This window comes from Rhea americana, unplaced genomic scaffold (assembly GCF_003343005.1).
Source record: "Rhea americana isolate MKP2758 unplaced genomic scaffold, rheAme1 scaffold_4, whole genome shotgun sequence".
Classification (NCBI taxonomy): Eukaryota; Metazoa; Chordata; class Aves; order Rheiformes; family Rheidae; genus Rhea; species Rhea americana.
The window spans coordinates 13410180-13429117 of NW_028186534.1; the positions used below are offsets into that span (position 1 = coordinate 13410180).

General features: G+C 57.9%; 1 protein-coding gene across 2 annotated transcripts; it reads right to left on the reverse strand.

The window, feature by feature from the left end:
• Positions 1-1239: 1239 nt before the first annotated feature.
• LOC146590868 (tyrosine-protein phosphatase non-receptor type substrate 1-like) lies at positions 1240-16064 on the reverse strand. 2 transcript variants are annotated; one of them, XM_085314236.1, is made up of 9 exons: positions 15616-16064; positions 15251-15344; positions 8284-8619; positions 7469-7777; positions 6966-7319; positions 5977-6078; positions 4918-4939; positions 4150-4189; positions 1240-3337 (listed from the first exon to the last, which is right to left on the reverse strand). In XM_085314236.1, exons 2-9 carry the CDS (start codon positions 15330-15332, stop codon positions 3083-3085), a joined length of 1500 nt encoding a protein of 499 aa, XP_085170362.1. In that variant the 5' UTR covers positions 15333-15344; positions 15616-16064; the 3' UTR covers positions 1240-3082. The 2 variants fall into 2 exon arrangements, with proteins under 2 accessions (XP_085170362.1, XP_085170363.1); XM_085314237.1 differs by lacking the exon at positions 15616-16064 and adding an exon at positions 15433-15580.
• Between the last annotated feature and the right edge of the window lie 2874 nt (positions 16065-18938).

Consider the following 18938-nt stretch of genomic DNA (forward strand, 5'->3'; position numbering starts at 1 on the left):
GCCCCCGTGGCTGGGCGGGCGCGGGACGGCCTCACCCCCCGCTGGCTGCTTGCAGGGGGCCCTGCTMCCCCGCGCCGTGAGCGGCGCCCAGCCGGGAGGCGAGGGCTGGGTGCTGCGCCGGGGCAGGGTTTGCATCGGGAAACCCGGCTGCCGCAGATGCCGGCCTCCGTTCTCCGCGGGCCGCGAAGGGGAAGGTCTTAGCAGAGGTCTCCTGGAAAGCTCTGCGCCTGCCGGCAGCCCCCAGCCCGGCCCGGCCCCTGCTGCCCCGGGGCCACGTGCAGCCCCGGCACATCCGTAAGCTCTTCCCGACCCTGGCCGAGGCGGGCAGAAGGCTCTGCGAGAGCCCCAGCGGGTCCTCTGCTCTGACCGCTGAACGAGCGGAGCCGGACGGTGCCCAAACAGCCGCGGCCAAGGCGGGACAAATCCCCGGGCTGCCGCAGGGGGTCCCAGGCTGCGGCTCTGGCCGGAGCCGAGCGGGAAGGGGCAGCCGGGCAGAGCGCGAGGGCCAAGCCGGCCCGGCCCTGCTTGCGCTTTAAGGGCAGCGTGACCCGGATTGCAGCAGCTCTATGCAGAGAAAGCCGAAGCTGGGCACCACGTTCCCTTCCGAACTTCTCCTTTCCAGCCTCAGGCTACGCGTCCCATGCGGCTACGGGAAGTCTCCCGCCCACCTTCCCCAGCCCCGGGGGGTGACGCTGACTCACGCTCCGCCGGCCCGTGGGTGGGAGAGGCCCCGGGCAGAGCTCACTGCAGAGCACCGGCGCGGAGCGGGGCTGCAGCCAGCTCACAGCCTGCCCGGCCCGGGGGGAGGGAAGAGCCCGCTCCGGTTCCCCTTCCAGGGAAGGGGATCACCTAAAGACATGGGGAGAGGGGTTGTGTGCGGAGCCAGCCCCGACACGCAGCCCAAGTGCCAGCCTAGGCTGAGCAGGGCTTGCCCTGGGCTCTTCCCTCCCCTGCTGCCGTTTGGGCAAGGCCAGCAGCGCTAGCCCCCTCCCCGCCTTGTCCTAGCCCRAACACCGCTCACCTCCTCCTCCAGCCGCAGCACGGACGCAGCGCTGCTCCCGGGAGACACTACGAGGCTGCGCTGGATGCGGCCTTCCCACTGCGCTGGAGGAGGCCCGGCGGCGAGGCTGGCCGGCCCGCTCCCAGCCCACGGCCGCGCCACGCGCAGTTGGGAAAGGCGGGCGACGATCCAACAGCCCCGAGTATGTGGCGGGGGATGCTCTGATGCACAGGAGCAGCACAGGTCTTTTCACTTTTATTACAAAAATATCTTGCAAGCAAAAAAAAAAAAAAAAGTTGTGAGTCACATAGCTCTCAAAGCATCACCATGTCTCTGGCTGGGACTCCTCCCTTGCTCCCTGCCCCAACAAGCATGTTGGGGGGTGACACCCTGCCTGCTGCCAGCACCAAGGGCACAAGGACACTGCAGGGAGCTGGCACAGCCCCCGAGACACAGTCTGGCCAGCGCAGGATTGCGGCCCTAAGTTCTCGCTCTGCATCCTCAGGGAAGGAGGGCCGAGCCAGGGCAGGGACGTTCACCTGTGAGACGTGGAAGGTGCCTCGTGCCACACGCTGCAAGTCTTGTTGGCTGGACCCTGCTAGGCCCTCTCCGCCCCAGCCTGCAGCCACTCCAGCAGGTCAGAGAGGGCTGCGTTAAGACTCTGAAACTCTACGGGGGTTAGGGGGGTCTTTACTGAGGCCTTGGTCTTATTTTTGCACATTTTATCCTAGTGCTAAGTACACAGCAGTACACCCACATACAACACACAAAACAGTGGTTTTTAGCTCTAGAAATTAACAGTTACACGTCAAACAGTCAAAACATGTTATATGTTACTCGTGGGGAACTCTTCCCTTTCAGGATCCCTTCTGTTCCCATATGCTCTCCTCATGAACAAGAGCAAGATGGCAGCAGGGGACAYGGGGCTGGCTAAAAGGAGGTGCTGAAGGCACCCAAATCCCAGTTCAGCTGGTGTTCAGAAGCAGAGGGGAGGCTGGACCCTTCATACAAGCCCAGCAGAAGGCTGGTTTGTCCCAGAGGGAGGGGGATGCTCTGTGCCAGAGATGTGAGCCTGGGAGCCACAGTCCTTGTCTGGGTGCTGTTCAGCCTGGGACTCTGGCAGCATAGGAGGGATTGTGCTCCTCAGGAGCCTTCTTGGATGAGGTGACAGGAAAGCCAGCAGAACTGCCGCTTTCTTGCGAGCCTTCCCAGGCTAAGGGTTTTATCTGCCTTAGTGAGACAGAGATCCCACAGAAGAGACACTTCGGAAGATAGATAGGTGGACGCTTACGTCCTTCCTTTAAAGCCATAGTTACTGCCTTTCACACACTGCTTCCCCAGAGCAAGCAGCAGGAGAGCCCCAGGAGATGGTAGAGCTGGCTCCCCCGCGGGTCTCTGCTAGAGACAGGATCGCTGTGGGAAGTCACAAGCCTGTCCAAGCAGCAACATCTCCTGCCAGACAGGTCACTATCACCCAGGCAGCTAGTCACTCTGCAGCCTCAAACCGTACCACAGAGCACTCTGCCATGGCTCAGGTCCCACAGTAGCCCCTTTTCCTTCAGAGGGCTGGTTTGAAGCAGAGTGCCCAGGTCCCCTCAGCACAGCTCAAGCTTCCTGACAAGTTGCAAAGAGCTCTGCTTCTCCCAGAAGATGTGGCCCTTGGTCAGGAGACAGGAYAGCTGGAAAGATGCTCCAAGCAACTTAACACATTTGCAATCAAATCCAGTGCACTGAGGCTGAGCAGCCTCCTCAGCCACGTGAGGGATCACAGAGAGAAACGGTTAGTAGTCCAGTGACTGAGGTGCCCACCAAGTGGCAGGTCAAAGTCAGGGTCTCTGTGGAAGGGGTGCAAGCTCCCAGTTGATGATGCATCTGCAATGGACTGCAGTAGCCTCCCAGTACCGCAGACAGCATTTCCATTCCAAAACACAGGTACCATAGCTCAACACACATCTCCACAATGTTCTCGTTCAGTGCCTCTTAAAATCCACCCACGGGGGACCAGGGCTGCTCCCCCAAGGCAGAGGGCTTCACTGCATATCACCAACCCCTGCCATGAGCCCCAGCCAGCTGCAGCCCTGCTCACTTCCTCTGGATCTGGACACTGGCATACTCAGAGCTGGCTTCCTCTGGGCGAGGGGCAGGCCTCTTGGGTGCCTTGCTGAGATGAACCATGTCCAAGTCAGCATAGGTGAGGTTGTCATCAGTGGCAGGGGCTTGGTTGGTCTGGATGCAGGCATACTCRGATTGCTGACTCATCTCAATGATCCGGCGGACACTCTTCTTTTCTTTGTCAAAGTTCAGGTCCGCATAGGTCAGGTTGTTGGGATCAGACTCCTGCACAAGATAAGAGTTTCTCTTCTGACAGGGCCAAGGGAAATGGAAGTTTCCTCATCCTTGCCATACATGCCAACCCAAACCACCAGAAGAGCTGATTTGGCTTGACCTGGGACAACTTGGTTTCTCTACTTGTAGAATGAGGAGGCGGCCAGCAGCAGACTAAAATGATCTGGATGCAATGCCTTCTCCCATTCTACATCTTCAGCAAATTACCTGGTCCAGTAGCAGCAATGGCTAGTTTGAAGCTAACAAGAATCACTAGCCAGGATCTTACAGAGATGCCTCCTGCAGATGAGGCTCAGAGGAGGACACCAGATTCTGCAGTTCGTTGTGCTGTGAGGGCCCCACGGCTGCCACCACCGTTACCCTGTGGGTGTCCTTGAGGTTGCCAAAGGTATCACAGTCTGGGCCACTCAGGAATGGGAGAAGCCTGCCCAGCAAGAGCAGCTGCATGCCACTTACATGGGAGCCAGCAGAGGCTGGATGGGATGGACAGATTGCTGCTGATCGCGACATTGCTCATAATTGCGTCACCAAATGCAAAACAACTCCACAAATGCTTCCTTGGCTATTGCAGAGCTGGTTTTAGTCATAACAAACCCAGACTTTTCTGGGAGAAAGGGGAGAGGAGACAAAGGCAGAAAAGATAGTGGGATCTAGCTATCCCCAGCCCAGGCGTGCTTTTTCCTYCTCAGCCACAGCTGAGTGACCCTTAAATGTTTCATGCAAGAATCACCAGGCTCTGCTCCAGCATCTGGTATTTTTCTGGTTATTCTCCCCTCCCTAGTTCCAAGAGATAAGCTACACACCTGGGTAGCTGTTCCACTACTCTTCTCTGGCTCATGTAACCTGGAAAGGGAAAACAAATCAGATCAATGAAGTGCCCTGTTGCCTCTTTATAGTGGCAGAGCAGCCAGCGGACAGCTCCCAGACCTGATTCAGACAGGAAACAAGGTCCTTCCAACAGTGCCACTCAGCTGAGTGGTTTGTGTCCTCACTGGAGAGGATTTGCTCACTCAGCTGGTCTCCTTCCTTACAGCCACATTTCTGCAGGCTGGGGACTTAGCTCCCATCTATTTGTTCAGCCTTACCAAAAGCTAAGCATTTGGGTGCGAGGTCACCTAGTGAGCAGGGAAGATGGAGGCTCAGTCATTGGTCTTGCAGAGTTCAACAGTTCTGTGGCAGAGCAGCTTCCTGGGAGACCAGCCGCCAGACTAGAAGCTGCATGGCTCCTAGTGTGAGATGTCTCCCACATGCTGCTTCTTCCAGGAACCTGGGCTCCCACCTGTCCTTTCACAAAAACTTTGGGGATCYAGCTCTGCTAGCCATGAGAAAACACCCTCTTCTCATACCTGTAACCTTGTCCAAGCACAAGAAGTGACTTCAAGAAGCAAGTACTTGGGAGAGATGCCTGGGGAGCAGACCACACTGCCAAYGAAGCAGTCACAGGGTGACATTAGCTGGGCTCCTTGCAAAGTTGTGATCCCAAAGCACCCTCATGTCCAGACTGAAAACGTCCGGTTCATAGCACCCTCAGATAATTCAGTGATTTGGTGAATAGAGAAATCAGCACTTACCTAACAGATGGGGAGCTTTTACCTGCCAAAAGATAAATATTTTAGGAAACAAAGTAACCCCCAAGTACCCTCAAGGCATGTGAACACATGTGCACAGACTGCTGCAAAAGCAGTTACACATTTTTTTCCAGAGGCATTTTTCTGAAATTTTACTTCATCACTGCAGAACTTTTCATGGTAGAGGACAGATCATCTAGGGCGGCATTAGATGTTTTACATAGATTTCATGCAAAAGGAATAAAGAACATATATGACACTGCTACTGAAAGCCTAGTTGAACAAGTCGAACAAGTGCAGTAGCAGGCCAGGAGGCTGGTCCTGGCAGTATCAAAACTCCAAGACATCTTATCAGAAGTCCTCAATAAGATTAAAATTAATGACTTCCTTCCTACCCTTCTTGAACATATCCAGGCCTGAGAGGCTCTAGGATAAGGCAGAGGGAGGAAAGACTCATTCCTGGCATCCCTCCTGCTCTTTCCAACTACTTCACTTCCTTCTCCTCAGCTTCCCCTCAGGATTAGGTATCAGGCAACCTGAAGACCCTGACTGTGTTGCAGGAGAAAGCAGTAGCTCTGGTTGCAGGAACCCAGTATGCAGCCAGCCAGGACCTTCTAGAAGCCCTGGGAAGCCCATCATAGTGAATGGCACCACACTGAGCTTAATGAGAAAGTCTTGCTGCATCTGAGGGTGCTGGCAAGAGCAGCACAGCTTGGGGCACAGTTAGAGATCAGGTCTGGTAGAGCAACTCAGGTAATAGCAGAAAACGTCAGGACTGAAGACCATGAATGCTGTTCTGCTCTGCAAAGCCAATCTGAACTTGTGGCTCCAGTCAGGTTTCTCAGGCATCAGATCTCCACAAAGCACTGCATTTGGCATGTGGCAGCACTAGGCAGAGGTTCCCCCAGCAGCGTGCAAACAATCTGTTCAACTCTGCTCTGCCATCCCCTTTCTCCAGGAGCTGCACTACTACTGCCATGAGTTTTAGAGTCAAAGCACTGACACTTGAGGAAGAACAGGGTGGAAAGCAGCTGCTTTTCCTGCCATGCTTGATTTCCTTACCTTTGCTCTGTTTTGCTCGGATGAGGTAGAGAATAGCAACCACCAGCAGTGCCAGCACAGTGCAGATCACTCCCACTGCGATGTATATGAGGATTAAATTGTCTGAAATGAGAATAATACAATACAGATGCCACCATAGGTCTGCAAATGCTGGTACTGGCATGACTGTCTGCATCTTTACAGCTGGTGAGAATGAAGTTCCCTGTTTCCTTGCTATGCCTCGCAGCATAAAGGGGCTCAAAAGCTGCACCGTTCCTGGGACAGACAGCTCCTTGGCTTTTCAGGGCCTCAAAACTAGCCCCTGGCAAGGGGCCATGCAGAACTGGGTGGAAGGCTCAGCTGGACACAGCAGGTACAGGAGCCATTCTGGCAAATTTGGTGCCAGGCCACCACTACAGTGCTGTGCCTAMCAGGAGAAGACCATTGCGGGGTGGGGGGTGACACCTTGCCTGCTAGGGATGAGAATTCTGGTCCCAGCAGCATCCACCCCCATAAGGAAACAGGTTTTACGTCCTTAAATCTGCTGGCGGTGGGTGGGATGGGCTGGTCCTGCCAGGTTACAGCCACGGCGCCCAGGCCCAGGACTCAGCRCTCACAAGGCCTGGTTGCCACCTCTTGAATTCAACAAGCCTGCGGGCCCTGAGRAGCCAGGMCTTAGTGAGCACGGGGCGGGCTCTGTGCTGCTCTTAGGACAGCAGGATGAAGGGCACCCTTGGGAGAAGGGCTCAGCCTGGTGGGAGCTCTGCTCCYGACGGCTGCATCCTGCGCGGGTGCCAGATCTTGCCTAGTCTGCGTCGTAACAGGAGCAGGGCAAGGAGCAGCTCAGGATGAGGCTGAGAGAGCAGGAAGCGGGGCACGTTTGAAGCTGGGCAGGCTCTTATCGTCCCGTGCAGGGTTCTGGTGGGACTGAGCTTTCTCAGGAGGACAAGAGCAAACAACCACCTCCTCAGGGACCGCGCCTCCACGGCCAGCGGCAGGCTCACGCTCACCCTTGTTCGCGGTGGACTGGTTACTCGGTCCCCCGTCAGCAGCCGGCAGGACRATCTGCAGGGTCACAGCGCTGCTGGCGGGGCTCTGGGAGTCGTGCACCACCCGGCACGTGAACACAGACTGATTCTTCTCCTCCGTCGCTTGCACTTCCAGGAGGCTCTGCAGCTCAAACGTCCCCTGCGAGGTCTCTGTCGGGCGCGGGGGGCTGCCCACGTTTGCCTCCGTCCCGTTTTCCAGCCAGGTGAGGGTCAGCACATCTGGATAAAACCCTTCCACGCAGCAGGTGAAGTTCACGGTCTTGTTCAGCTCCACGGGGTTTGGCGGGTCAGCGAGCACGCGCACAGTCGGGGACACTGCAAAAGGAAGAAGCGCTCGGCGCCCAGCGTCCGCCCGGCGCCGCAACCCGACGCCGGTGTCTGCCCAGGCCCCCTGCYCACAACGAGCCCTGCCCCTCGCCCCGGGAGCGCGATGCTCCGAGCAACGGTGCTCGCCGAGCCCTCACCTCGCACAGCGTCGCTGAGGTTGTACGTCTTCACCAGCGGGGCTGWCAGAGTGGAGTGCTCGACCACACAGGAGAGCCAGGAGCGGATGTCGGCAGCCTCCAGGATCACCTCCGCTGTGCTGCTCATGTTGTAGTTCGTCTGCCCAGCGGTGACCTGGGGCTGCGGGGCTGTCAGCGGGGCCCCGTTTTTGAGCCATTTCACAGTGATATYTTTGGGGAAGAAGCCTGCGGCCGTGCAGGTGAAACGCACCGAGCTCCCTGGCGCCACTCTGTGCTCAGGCCCAGACATAGCCATTGATGCAGGGCTGGCTGTGGGGAGAGGCATTGACCCATCGGGGCAGGCTCTCTACTCCCCACAGCGCCCTGACCCCTGGGGCCACAGAGCTCTGGGGCGAGAGGGAAGCAGGGTCTCCCGCAGCAGGTGGAGTGCTCTATGCTGGGGGGACAGACACTGCCACGAGCACAGCTGGGGAAGGGCCCTGCATGACATCCCCCTCCCAGTGGGCCATTCAYGGAGCAGAACCAGGCAGCAGCAGCAGCTTCGGACTGGACTGGGGAAAGCGGCTTTGCACAGCCTGTGCCCCTGGCTGCCAGGCAGCTCTCCGGGGGGATCCCCTGATCTGCCCGGGGCACCTGCTTGCTCCTGTTGTCAGCAGGGAACGTGGCCTGGGCAGGGGAGGGGTACGCAGGGGCCCGCCCCCGGCCCCCGCTCATCCCGGGACCACAGCTGGCCACGACGGGGCAGCTATGCTCGGCAGGGCTGGTTCCCAGGTGGGAGCTGCTCAGGGAGCGACAGGGCTGAGCGCGCCACTCACCGTGCACAAGCACGTTCGTGCCCYGTCCCGACATATACACCTTATCCTGCTCTCCTTTCTGAAACTTCACACAGTAATAGGTCCCAGCATCCTCGATTTGAACGTTGCTGATGCGGATGCTGTAATCYRTGTTGGACKGWTTCACCACCCTCGTTACGCGGGAGAAGGAGCCTTTATCTTCATAAACGGTCCGATTCACCTTGTCCTCAGCCTTCAGCCACTTCACAGGTCCTACTACAGTGGCTTCAGACACGGTGCAGTTCAGGGTGAGCGTCTGCCCCAKGGACACTGTCACCTCCYGCTGGGGCTGCTGCAGCTCGTTCTGAGCATCGGCACCTGGAGCAAAACCAAAACCCGTTACGTACCCCCCAAACGCAGGAGGGGCTCTGTGGCCCCGATCTCAGTAGAATTCTCCCTCAGTAATTGCCCACCCAAGTGTCAGGCTCTTCGCTTGCCTTCAGAGCCCTCTCCAGCATAGAGCCAGCAAGGTTGGAAGGGACCTCTGGAGATCATCTCGGCCAACCCCCCTGCTCAGCAGGGTCACCTGGAGGATCAGAGCCCTGCAAAGCTCCCACTGCCATGCTCGGGCCTACTGCAGTGCGGTGGGGCCAAATTTACAGGCATGCACAAGGTTGTTAGCAGGGATTGYGGGCAGCAGGACTGGSCCAAAGTCCCGGGCCAGSACTCCAAAGCAGGTGAGCCTGTGGTAGAGGTTCAGCTTATATGAGCAGGCACAGAGCTCAGTTCGACTGCAGGCCTCAGCAGCGAGGTTGAGACAGCTGCATCTTTACTGAATGACAGCGCCTAGTACTCCGTACAGCCAAAACATCAAACARATCCCAGCTGCTGAATCGTACTGGCATGCCCTGCTGTGTCCCATGTCATGGGCCATCCTTCTTSATCAAYCAGGAGGGAACAAGGTTATAAAACACAAAACTCTCCTAAAGCAAGCTCTCTTCACAGATGTGGATATAATACCACATTTTCTGCACTTAATCGCTCTAATTTCCTTTGAACTCCAGGGCTGATTTGCTCTATCAGAGCACAGTTAGAAGCTGAAGCCTACACCAGTTAAGCAAAAGTTATTGCTACTTGTCACCAGTAGAGGAAAGTGGTTCCCTTTGAAGCATCTCAATAACATAGCTTCCAAATCCAGCCGACTGTGTTGTCCTTTGCAGTGCAAATAGAAACACATAGTGCCTGGCCAGCTAGTGTGCCCGAATGTCCCCTTGCCTATGCAAACAAGTGTACAAACACACCTTTGTACATGTATAGTCAGGAAGGGAGAATTTCCTCTGAGGTCTCCGTAAAAATTGCAGTTGCTCTAGTTTCCATTCTGGTACTCAATAATAAAAGCAAGCTCGGATTAAATTACAGCTGGAGCCAGCAGGGATGGCAGGACAGAACTCCCTGCAATCCAGGTAAGATCTGCCTTGCAAAAGCTAGGCAAAAGGAGCAGGCAGGCTGGCTCAGCCCACCCRAAATCATAAGCAATGCCACGTTCCAGGCTTCACAGAAACAGCTGCAATATCACAGACAGACACTCTGTAGCCTACACATACAGCTCCTTGATGTATTAATTTTGGCAACACTTGTCATACCAATATAGTTATTGCAACTTAATTGAATAAGATTTCAATACATGTCATCGCTTAAGGGAACATTTTTAAGCCATGCAAGAGAGAAGTGGGAGAGAGTTGTGTAAATTCCCCTGCCAGTAACAGGAGCCCTAGCAAGGGCCAGACATTGCAGACCACCACATTCCCAGAGCTGACAAGCAGCACACAAATGGTGTCACTGGTCACACAAAGACTGTCATATCTGAACTTATAATTCCCATTGCAGTTGATTGGTGTTAGGARCATATGGATCAGGGCTGTTGGACACGAGAAGTGGCTTTATAGTGCAGCTGTATCAGGAAGCCTTGGTTTCCAGTGTTTTGAGGTGGAAGGCTGGCAGCTGTACCCCAGATCTTTCACACCATAAAACGAAGGATAGCAGCTCCTGCAAAGGCTCCCCTTGGAACCACTTCAGCCCTGCTGAGGTTCCTCCTCTAGCAGAAGGTCAGCTTCATGCCAAGAAACCTTGCCCTGTCTGTGTGAGACTGTAGCCATCAGCTCGATARAAAAAAAACAAAATCCTTAACAGGACCCTTGCAGAATGACCCACTGTAAGAAAAGCTTCTCTGCTCCTTTCAGTCAGCAGCTGGCTCCCACACTGAGACTTGAGAGGATTGGGGGGAGTTGTCAAGTCCTTGTGATTTTCAACATCATTTTATGTACCCACAAACATTTTCATTACCCATATCCTTGATCTGGCCAAAGAGTTAAAGGATGAGATTTCTTCTGTCATTGACTTCTCCAGATTTAACCTTTTTGCATAGCATTAAGTCTGTGGCGCCTCATCCCTTTCACAGACCAGTGCCCACAGCTGAAAGCTTCAGGCCATTGACATTTCCCCTCAAACCCACAGCAGGGCTAGTGCAGCTAGGGCGCCGAGACAAGCTCGTCCCAAAAGATGAGCCGGGAAAGGTGGAAACCTGGTCTCCATCACATTTGAGCACGCACCGTTCAGGCTGAGCCTCCATTTTCTGCCTGAGCAGCAACAGCCTGGGCTTTGGCAAGACGAACTGCTCCCTCGCGCCTGCGYTTCTTGGCTAATATCTGCTGCCTGCCGCGCGGGGCCGAGCCGCGCTCATGCCCGTCCCCGCACCTCTGTCGCCGGCTGCCCTTTCGCAAGCCGCAGTTGAGCAACGCAGAGGGGAAGTCTGAAAGCTCAGAAATACCCGCTGCCCCTCTCTCTGGCTTGCAGCCTCGCCCCCAACCCAGAGCCATGTGAGCAGCCCTGCRGGCTGCACGGCCCAGGCAGGGCTGCTCCGGCGCGGGGCCCTCCGTCCCTCTGCAGGCCTCACGGCCCTGGCGGCCGCCTTCCTCCCAGAGACACGCTTGCTGTTAATTATTCACCCAGCTCCATTAGGCGAGGAAAGCTTGTGCCACCCCACAGCCCATCCACAGCTCAGAGGGGGCTTTGCTTCGCCACAGCGGCCCCTGCGGCCTCTGCCAAGATGGCGGACCAGACGGCACCCAAGATGGCGGCACCCGGCCCAGGCGGGTTGCCATGGCGACAGGGCCTGCACCCMGGGCAGAGGCAGCCTCCACGCGGGGCCCTGGGGCCGGCCCACGGCCGCTGGGGAGAAAACCCCGCCGCCGGGAAGGGAGCCAGCGCCTTCCCAGCACGTAGGCTCGACGGAGCCGCCRGTGCTTCCCTCTGCAGCCTCCCTCTCTCCATCTGTCGAGCCGCAYGCGGCGCCCAGGCAGCCGGAGCGCGGCGGAGGCGAGCAGCATGGGCACAGTCCAGCCACGCGGAGCTGGGGCAAAGGAGGCAAACACCGCTGCCTTCCCCACGATGGGGGAACACATAGATATAATCATCCACCACGCTGCTGCCCGGCTCGGCTGCCACCGTCCCCCAGAGAGCGGCCATGAACCTGCCGAGGGGCTTCACGCCGCCGGCGGCCAGGAGGCTTTGCAGGTCGCTTTTCACTTCCCCAGTCACCTCAAAAACACCGCACAGCTCTAAATAGCCTCTCAGTTAGGAGTAAAAGGCAACTTCTGCCTGTTTCTGCCGCGAGCCGCCTGGCCCCAGTTTAGCAGATTTCRGCACTCGCAAAGGGGAAGCTGCTCTGAAACCCCGGAACACGCAAGCTACAAAATGCAAAGTTTCCACCCAAGCTCCAGCTTCCCCCTGCCCCCAGGCGGCTTCCCCTCGCAGCCGGGCACGAAGTCACGCCTTCCTTTTCCCAGGCGCTCGCCGTACCCTTCTCCAGGGGCTCTTCCCGGCGGCGCGGGCGATCCCGGCGCTTCCCCGCGGGAGATCATCGTGCCGCGAACGCATAGCGCGAGCTCCTGACCTCTTCCCGCTGCCTCTCGCTCCACAAATGCGAAACACGAGTGCAAGAATTGCTTCCTACCCACCACGTTGGACAGCTTCACCCCATGGAGCCACTTTCTCAGAGGACCATTCTGACCGCTTACGAGGCACAAAACCCTCCTGCTACGGAGACCGGGGGGGAGTTTAGACGCTTTGACCCTCTAATCTGCTCTATCCTACGCTCCAGAATTAGCGAAGCCTTTAAGAGCCCTGAAACGGCCATTTCCCCGCCGGCATCCTCGTGCCGCGGACCCAGAGCACAGGCACGAGCGCAGGGCCAACGGGGCACAGCTCGCCCCAAATAATCCTGTTATTCGGTTCAATCGGACAGCAAAACGGTGYCTCGCTCTCCCACCACGCTGGAAGTTTTCCATCTCAGCAGCACATTTTTCTCCCCTCCCTCCCTCCTTCCCCTRTGTTGCACCTTTTGAAGTATTTGATACTGAACAGATTGCAAGAGGCTGTGGTTTAATTCAGGAGAGCGCTTAAATAGTTCCTGGTAAAAATAGATTTTCTTCTGAAGTAGCTGGGTAAAGAGTTTTAGGGCCGCGAAAGCAGGGCCACATGCTCGAGAGGAAACGTGCAGCTGGCCGCTAGCATTTGGGAGCCGCATCGCCCAACGAGCGTCCTGACGCGCAAAGCGGCCCCAAAATAATTCGCCGGGTCTGATGCCTGGGATTTCACCTGCAGCGGGGCTCCCCRTTAGGGAAAATTAGCAGGTGCCGACTATAAAAAGAGCCTGGAATTTGCAGCTCAGAGGAAGCCAAGGAAAGATGCAGAGACAGTTACGCAGTGGTATGCAGATTCCAGGCAGGCTCGGCGAGGCTTGTAGTAAAGGCCTTATTTTATATACGTGGTATCAGAGGAGGAATCAGGTCACACACAGCCACCATTTGAGCTTCCTTCCTACAACATTAGAAGAAATTTAGCTTTAAAGCCAAAACCAAACAGGCTTCCTCCTCTTTGGAGTCTCCAGGAGATATAGCTGAAGTCGCTCTGTTCAAAAACCTACATGGAAGTGCTGTTTTTTTCCCTCATATTTTTGCAAGGGGACTTTGCAATTCTGCTTTTTTTTTGGCCTTAGAGAAAAATATTCCACTGGATTTTCCCCTTTCCCCTTGCTTCCCCAGGAAGCCTGCTGGAGCAGCCTTCCTCCAGTGGCAGGAGGCTGTGCCAGGTCCTCCAGAGTTCAGCAAACAGTTTGACAGTGGCCCCGGGAGGGATCACTGCAGTATTTGAACCAGATACCTATGTGGTAAGAAGTCTGCATACTTGCATCTGAAATCATTGGTACAAATTACTTCTAACGCAGTGTCTTTGCCCTGCCAAGGAGCCAGGATGGTCTTTTTCTATGGCTCTGGCTTGGAAACACCTTTTTTTCTTTTTTTTAAAAAAAAAAAAAAAAAAAAAAAACACACACTCTGGGGCCACATTTGATTAAATGGAACAGCTTTGTTTTAGCTATTCATTTCTGGTAGGAAATCGTAATGGTTTATTGAGAAGCTGGAAGTCACAGCCAAAGCCTTCTTGGCTTTCAGCAGCTCAGAGTTTTCAGCTTGGGGCCAACATTTCTCAGTTGTGATCAAGCAACTCAGAAAGGAAGGAGTGTTGTGCTGAAAGCATTTGCTTTCTGTTCAAGTTTCTGCAGAGTCAGGCTGAAGTCTCTGTTGAAATAAAGCTTTGACGGTAAACATTTCCAATCAGCCTGCAAGACAGTGACTTTCATCCACTTGCCATGTGGAATGGCTRGGAAGAGCACACGATGGGACAGAGGTTTGGTCGTGATCCCAGAGGAAGGCAGAGATCATCAGAAGAGACTGATTTTATAGTAGACCTAGGCTGTGAATTTACAGARGGTTTCAGCTGGAAAAAATGCGAGATTTTGAAAGACTAGGCAAAATTCCCAGTGGCAAGATGCTCCTGAACTCAGTATATTGCTCTTGGCCCACAAGATTATCTCAAAAAAAGCACGGCCCCTCCACATGGGTATAGGTAGCACAGGGCAGGAAGGAGAAATTTCTTGAAATTATCACACAAGATTAGCAGCACTAAAAATGAAACATCCTGGAAAGCAGCAGCCACCACAGGACTCGGTTCCTGGTGGGTCAATAAACTTCTCATTCCCACTGAGGGAAGGGAAACAAGCCAGGGAGAGCACTAAGCCTTAATTCTCCCCTTTCATTCTGAACCTCTGCGCCCTTGCAGAGGGCTGGAAGAGCCACAAGCCTTGGAAAGAGCTTTGGCACCTGAGAGGCTGACAGCAGGACCTCTGAGGTGGCCCGGGCCAGGTTGAGCTTGGAGCTGGAGGCAGCAGCCCCACTGCATGGGCTGGGTGGTAAAGCCAGCACGCCAGCAGGATGATGGCGTGGTACAAGCCACACTGCTTTGGCACTCGACAGTTGGGTAGACCAGCAAGAGCGAGAAGCCAACAGAACCTAAAACAGGGTCATTAGCAGGAAAACAACAACAACAAACCCCAGCTTCAAAGGCCAGCAGAGGAAGGCAGGCACCCCGTTTCCTCACCAGCTCTGCCTTCCTCTCCTTTTCTGGGCAGCAGCTGGGCAGGAATCTGTTACTTGCAGAGATCTACCTCTCACATAGCTGGCAGAGGGTGCTCAGCAAACGGGTGGAAATTACATGCCTCTTCTTGTTCCTGCCTAATTCACTCCTCTACCTAGAAAGGGGAATGTCTCCCTTCAAGTTTGCTTCTAGCAGAGCAACCAAGCAGAGCTACGCTGCAGAGCGCAGCCACCACCACAGCCCGGAGYGGGGGCAGAGCTGGCTCGGCCCCGCAGTTCTCCAGGAGATTCCCTATCCCACAGATCCCCCTCTCCCGTCGRCACGCTGGAGGTCATCTAATGAAAAGGTCATCGTACAAAATGCCTGTGTAGGGACAGCGTAATGCAACGTACAGGAGGCATGCAGCAGGAGAGCGGAGGGGCAGCAGAGAGGAGGGACAAGGACCAAGGAGGAAAAAAAAAAAAATCATTCTGGAAAGAGCACGCGAATATGTCAGCAGGTCGGAGCCATTGCTTACCTGGCCAGCCATGCAGGGAGAYGAGAAACAGGCAGGTCAGGGGCAAGACGGAAGATCCGGAGGCACTGGAAAGGAGCTCCATCGCTTGCTATTTCTGAGAACAGAAATGAGAGTAGCTTCAGAAAGCAACTTGAAGCTTTTTTTTTGCTGTTTAGAATTGCAGATTAAAAGAAGGAAATTACCCTTCTCGGCCCCAAAATGAGGAAGGAGGGCTGGGCTGCCTCCCCCCGCCACCGGCCTGCAGGCGCAGAGCTTGCACACACAGCTGGCTTTGAGCAAAACGGGAATCGAGCCGCTGCCGCCGCRCGCCCGGTCCTGCCCCGGTGCCGGGGCAGCGCGCGAAGCAAAGCCCAGGTTCTCCTTACCTGGCGCCGGCGGGGGGATCGCCAGCCTCACGCGGTCAGCGGCTCGCCATCCCGCCCCGGCGCCGGGGTGCGGGGGCCTGCGGGAAGGCTGAGCACCCGCGCGCGGCYGGCGGGCGAGCGCATGCCCTTGCTCCGGCCTCAAGGGCCGACGGCTTCACCTTCGCCGTCCGGCTCCCGGGGCTCGGCGGCGTGCGTCTGCCTCGCCGCAGTCCCGTCTCCCCCTCCGGTTTTCTGGCGCTGATGATGTCTCTGCGCGCCGCCTCCCCATCCCCGTTGCCTAGCACTCAGGACTTGATGGGGCTCTGTTTTCAACAATGTACCAGTTCAGCACAGAGATCCCCCCAGCCGGCTTTGGAAGGGCTCCGCATCAGCCCTGATTTAAGGTAGCTTTCCTGCCGGCTGGGGAGAAGCCAGGGCACTGCCTGGCTCCCAGCAAACTTGTTTTTGTAAGGTCATTTCTGCATGCCCGATGCGGCGCACAGTGTTTTCTTAAGGTGGGCCGGYGGAGTTCCCGCTGCCGGGGGGGGCTCCCGGCTTTTGCTGGTTTCRGGTCTCAAGGCTGCAAAAATCCCTGCAGGTCCTGCATGTGCGCACCTCCCACAGCGGCCACCGGCACGGCCGGTGCCCCTGTGGCGTCCCCGCGGCCGTGGGGTGAGCCAGGAAGCACGTACGCTGGGGAGCCCCAGGGAAGACGCAGGAAGTGGCCGGGCCACAGGAAGGGATGGTTCAGTGCCTCAAGCGCTCACCCGGGGTTGGAGTCCCGCCACATGCCGCAGGCTTCCTGGGTGACCACAAACACAGCCATGGCCTCGGCACCGCGCAGCCCGGGGCTCTCCGTGGAATTCGCCTTGGGAGGCTCACCACCACGGCGAAGTGTTTCTGCACCATCCGAGGGATGGCACGGGGCCATCGGCCAAGCCAGGAGAGCCCACACTGCTGCCAGCCCAGAGCGTGGGGCAGCAAGAGTGCCGTGCACAAGCAGGTGTCTTGGAGCACCGTGCCAGGTGGACAGGCCAGCTTGGCCCACCACGGTCACACGAAGCAAGGAGGAGCCGCCAGCGCGGACGCTTGGAGGCTCGATGGGGAGGCAGAGGCACTGCAGCCCCCTCTCTGCGAGGGGCCGCTGCAGACGTGCCCGGGGAGCGAGCCCAGCGCGGGTTTGGGCATCCCCGGGACGTCCCCTCCGTCTCCGCCAAGGAGGATCCGGGGGCAGAACAAAGCTGCTTCTCAGGGCGGCGCGGGGAGGCCCGCTCCCCGGCGCACGCGGGAGCGCCGCGCGAGACACACGCCGCTCTGTGCCGCGGGGCGCCCGTGCTGCGGCACTGCCTGCTCCGCCAGCGCATTAATGGGAGCTTGTTCTCCGAGCATCCCCGGCTCCCTCCGCGGCTCGGGGGAGGCGAGAGCCTGCTCTCGCAGGCAGGGGAGAAGGGGTGCAAGGGAGGAAGAGGTCTAGACACAAGCACCCGCGTGACACATCGTTGCGCTGTCCCACAGCCTCCCCACTTCTCCCCAGTGCAAAGGTCCCTCTCAGGGACCGTGCAGAGACACTTCCTCCGGGGCCTGCCCCGCGGGCTCAGCAGCGGGACCAAACCCAAGCCTGTCCCCAGCACCCCAGGTGGGTGCGCAGGTCTGCAGCAGCTTTGGGTTAGATGCAACACTGGGAGCTCCCAAAACCTCCCTGCTTCCCCCTCCACCTGCCCAGGGACGGGTGAGCCAGCCTCGCTCGCAGGAGCGCGCATCCCGGCCGGCCGCCCTGCCGCACCGGCCCCGGGGACCCGCCGCCAGCAGCCCGGCTCCCCTCCCTCCCGAGGCAGCCGCCGGCGCTGTCGGCTTTATTTAGGGCTTCGGATAAACAAACAGCAAAGATATCTTAAGTGACTTGGCACCGGCAATCTGCGCCCGTTGTCAGCCTGTGCACGCTCGCGCCGCCGCGAGCCGCCCCAGCCCCGGCGCGTGCTACGCCCATGCGCTGCATCCAGCCTTAATTTAGCTCGCGCCGCGTTCGGAGGCAGGACTGGCCGTGCTGCATCTCCTTCCCCAGCTGGAGCTGCCCTAAAATAATCTGCGGCGAGTGCTGCTCCCAGGGAGCCCAGGGCAGCCGTTGCTTCCGTCTCCTCTTTAAGCAGCCGGGAGCACCCGGCCGGGAAGGCTGCGCCGAGGAGCCGCTTGCTTTGGCGAGGGGATCCGCTCGCAGCCTTCGGCGCAGGAGCGTGGCTCAGAGACAAAACCACCCCGGTGCCAGCAGCGGGCCTGGGATTAGCCCTGGTCTGCAGAAGCCCTGCACCCCCCCGGCTAGYGGGCAGCGCATCCCACCCAGGCTGGACGGGGCAGCAGGTGCCCCAGCCAGGGGASAAGGCACCGGCAGGATGCTACAGCCCTTTCCAACAGCTCTGCCGGTTATTTTTAAATGGAAGCACAACTCCTGGAGGCCTGGCTGACTTCAGCCTGTCTGGGCTGCTCTCCCGCTCCGTGCTGAAGGTTGAGACAACCTTTTTGGAGGCAATTACAAAGCGGAGACAGCCCCTGCGCAAGCAGCCGCCGCCGCGCGCTTGGGAAGGAAAGTTAGAGCTTAAAAAAAGCTCTGCAGGAGAAGGTACCGAGGCAGAGCAGATGGTGCGGCGGGAGCTTCCCGGGAGGAGCTGCTATCGCGCCCCATTAGGGAGCACACGGGCAGCAGGCTCGGCCGCCCCCCGCCCGCCCGGGGCCCCGCGCCCTGGCGAACGCGGGGCGGCTCGGGGAGCCGGCAGCCCGGGGCCGGCAGCCCGGTCCCGCGCGGGGCTGCGGGTCGGCGCCGGCTCCGGGGCAGACGGGCGCTCCGCTCCTTGCGCGCGCCGAGCCGGAGCGAGAGCTCAGCCGGCAGAACGCCGTAATTAGTAGTTTCCTTCAGCATCAAACACCCACAGCGAGCAGGTGGCTGGCGGTGCCGCTCGCCAGGGTGGGCTCGCGCTGCCAGGCTTTCTGCGCCGCTATCGGGCGGCCGGGCTGCGCTCGCTCTCGCTGCCGCTTCTTGCTTCAGCCGAAACCCGCCGCTCCAGCGCGGAGGGCGGTTTCGGAGCCGGCGTTCCCGCGGCCCCTCCGGCCCCCGCGCGGGGCGGCTCGGGGCCGAGGAGCCGCTGCAGCGGCCTGCCGGAGACCTCGCAGCCGGCCGGCCGGGGAAGCGCTCCGGGAGCGTTTCCAGAATAGATTCGTTTGCACAGCTTTGAGGCAGGGGAGGATCTCACAYCGCGTTCCCAGCACCCTCCTCGGGAGGGCACAGGCAGGCCAGGCTCGCGCCCGGCCCCCCCAGCCCCGCTGCGCTCGGTGCTGGGCCGTAGCAGACTCTC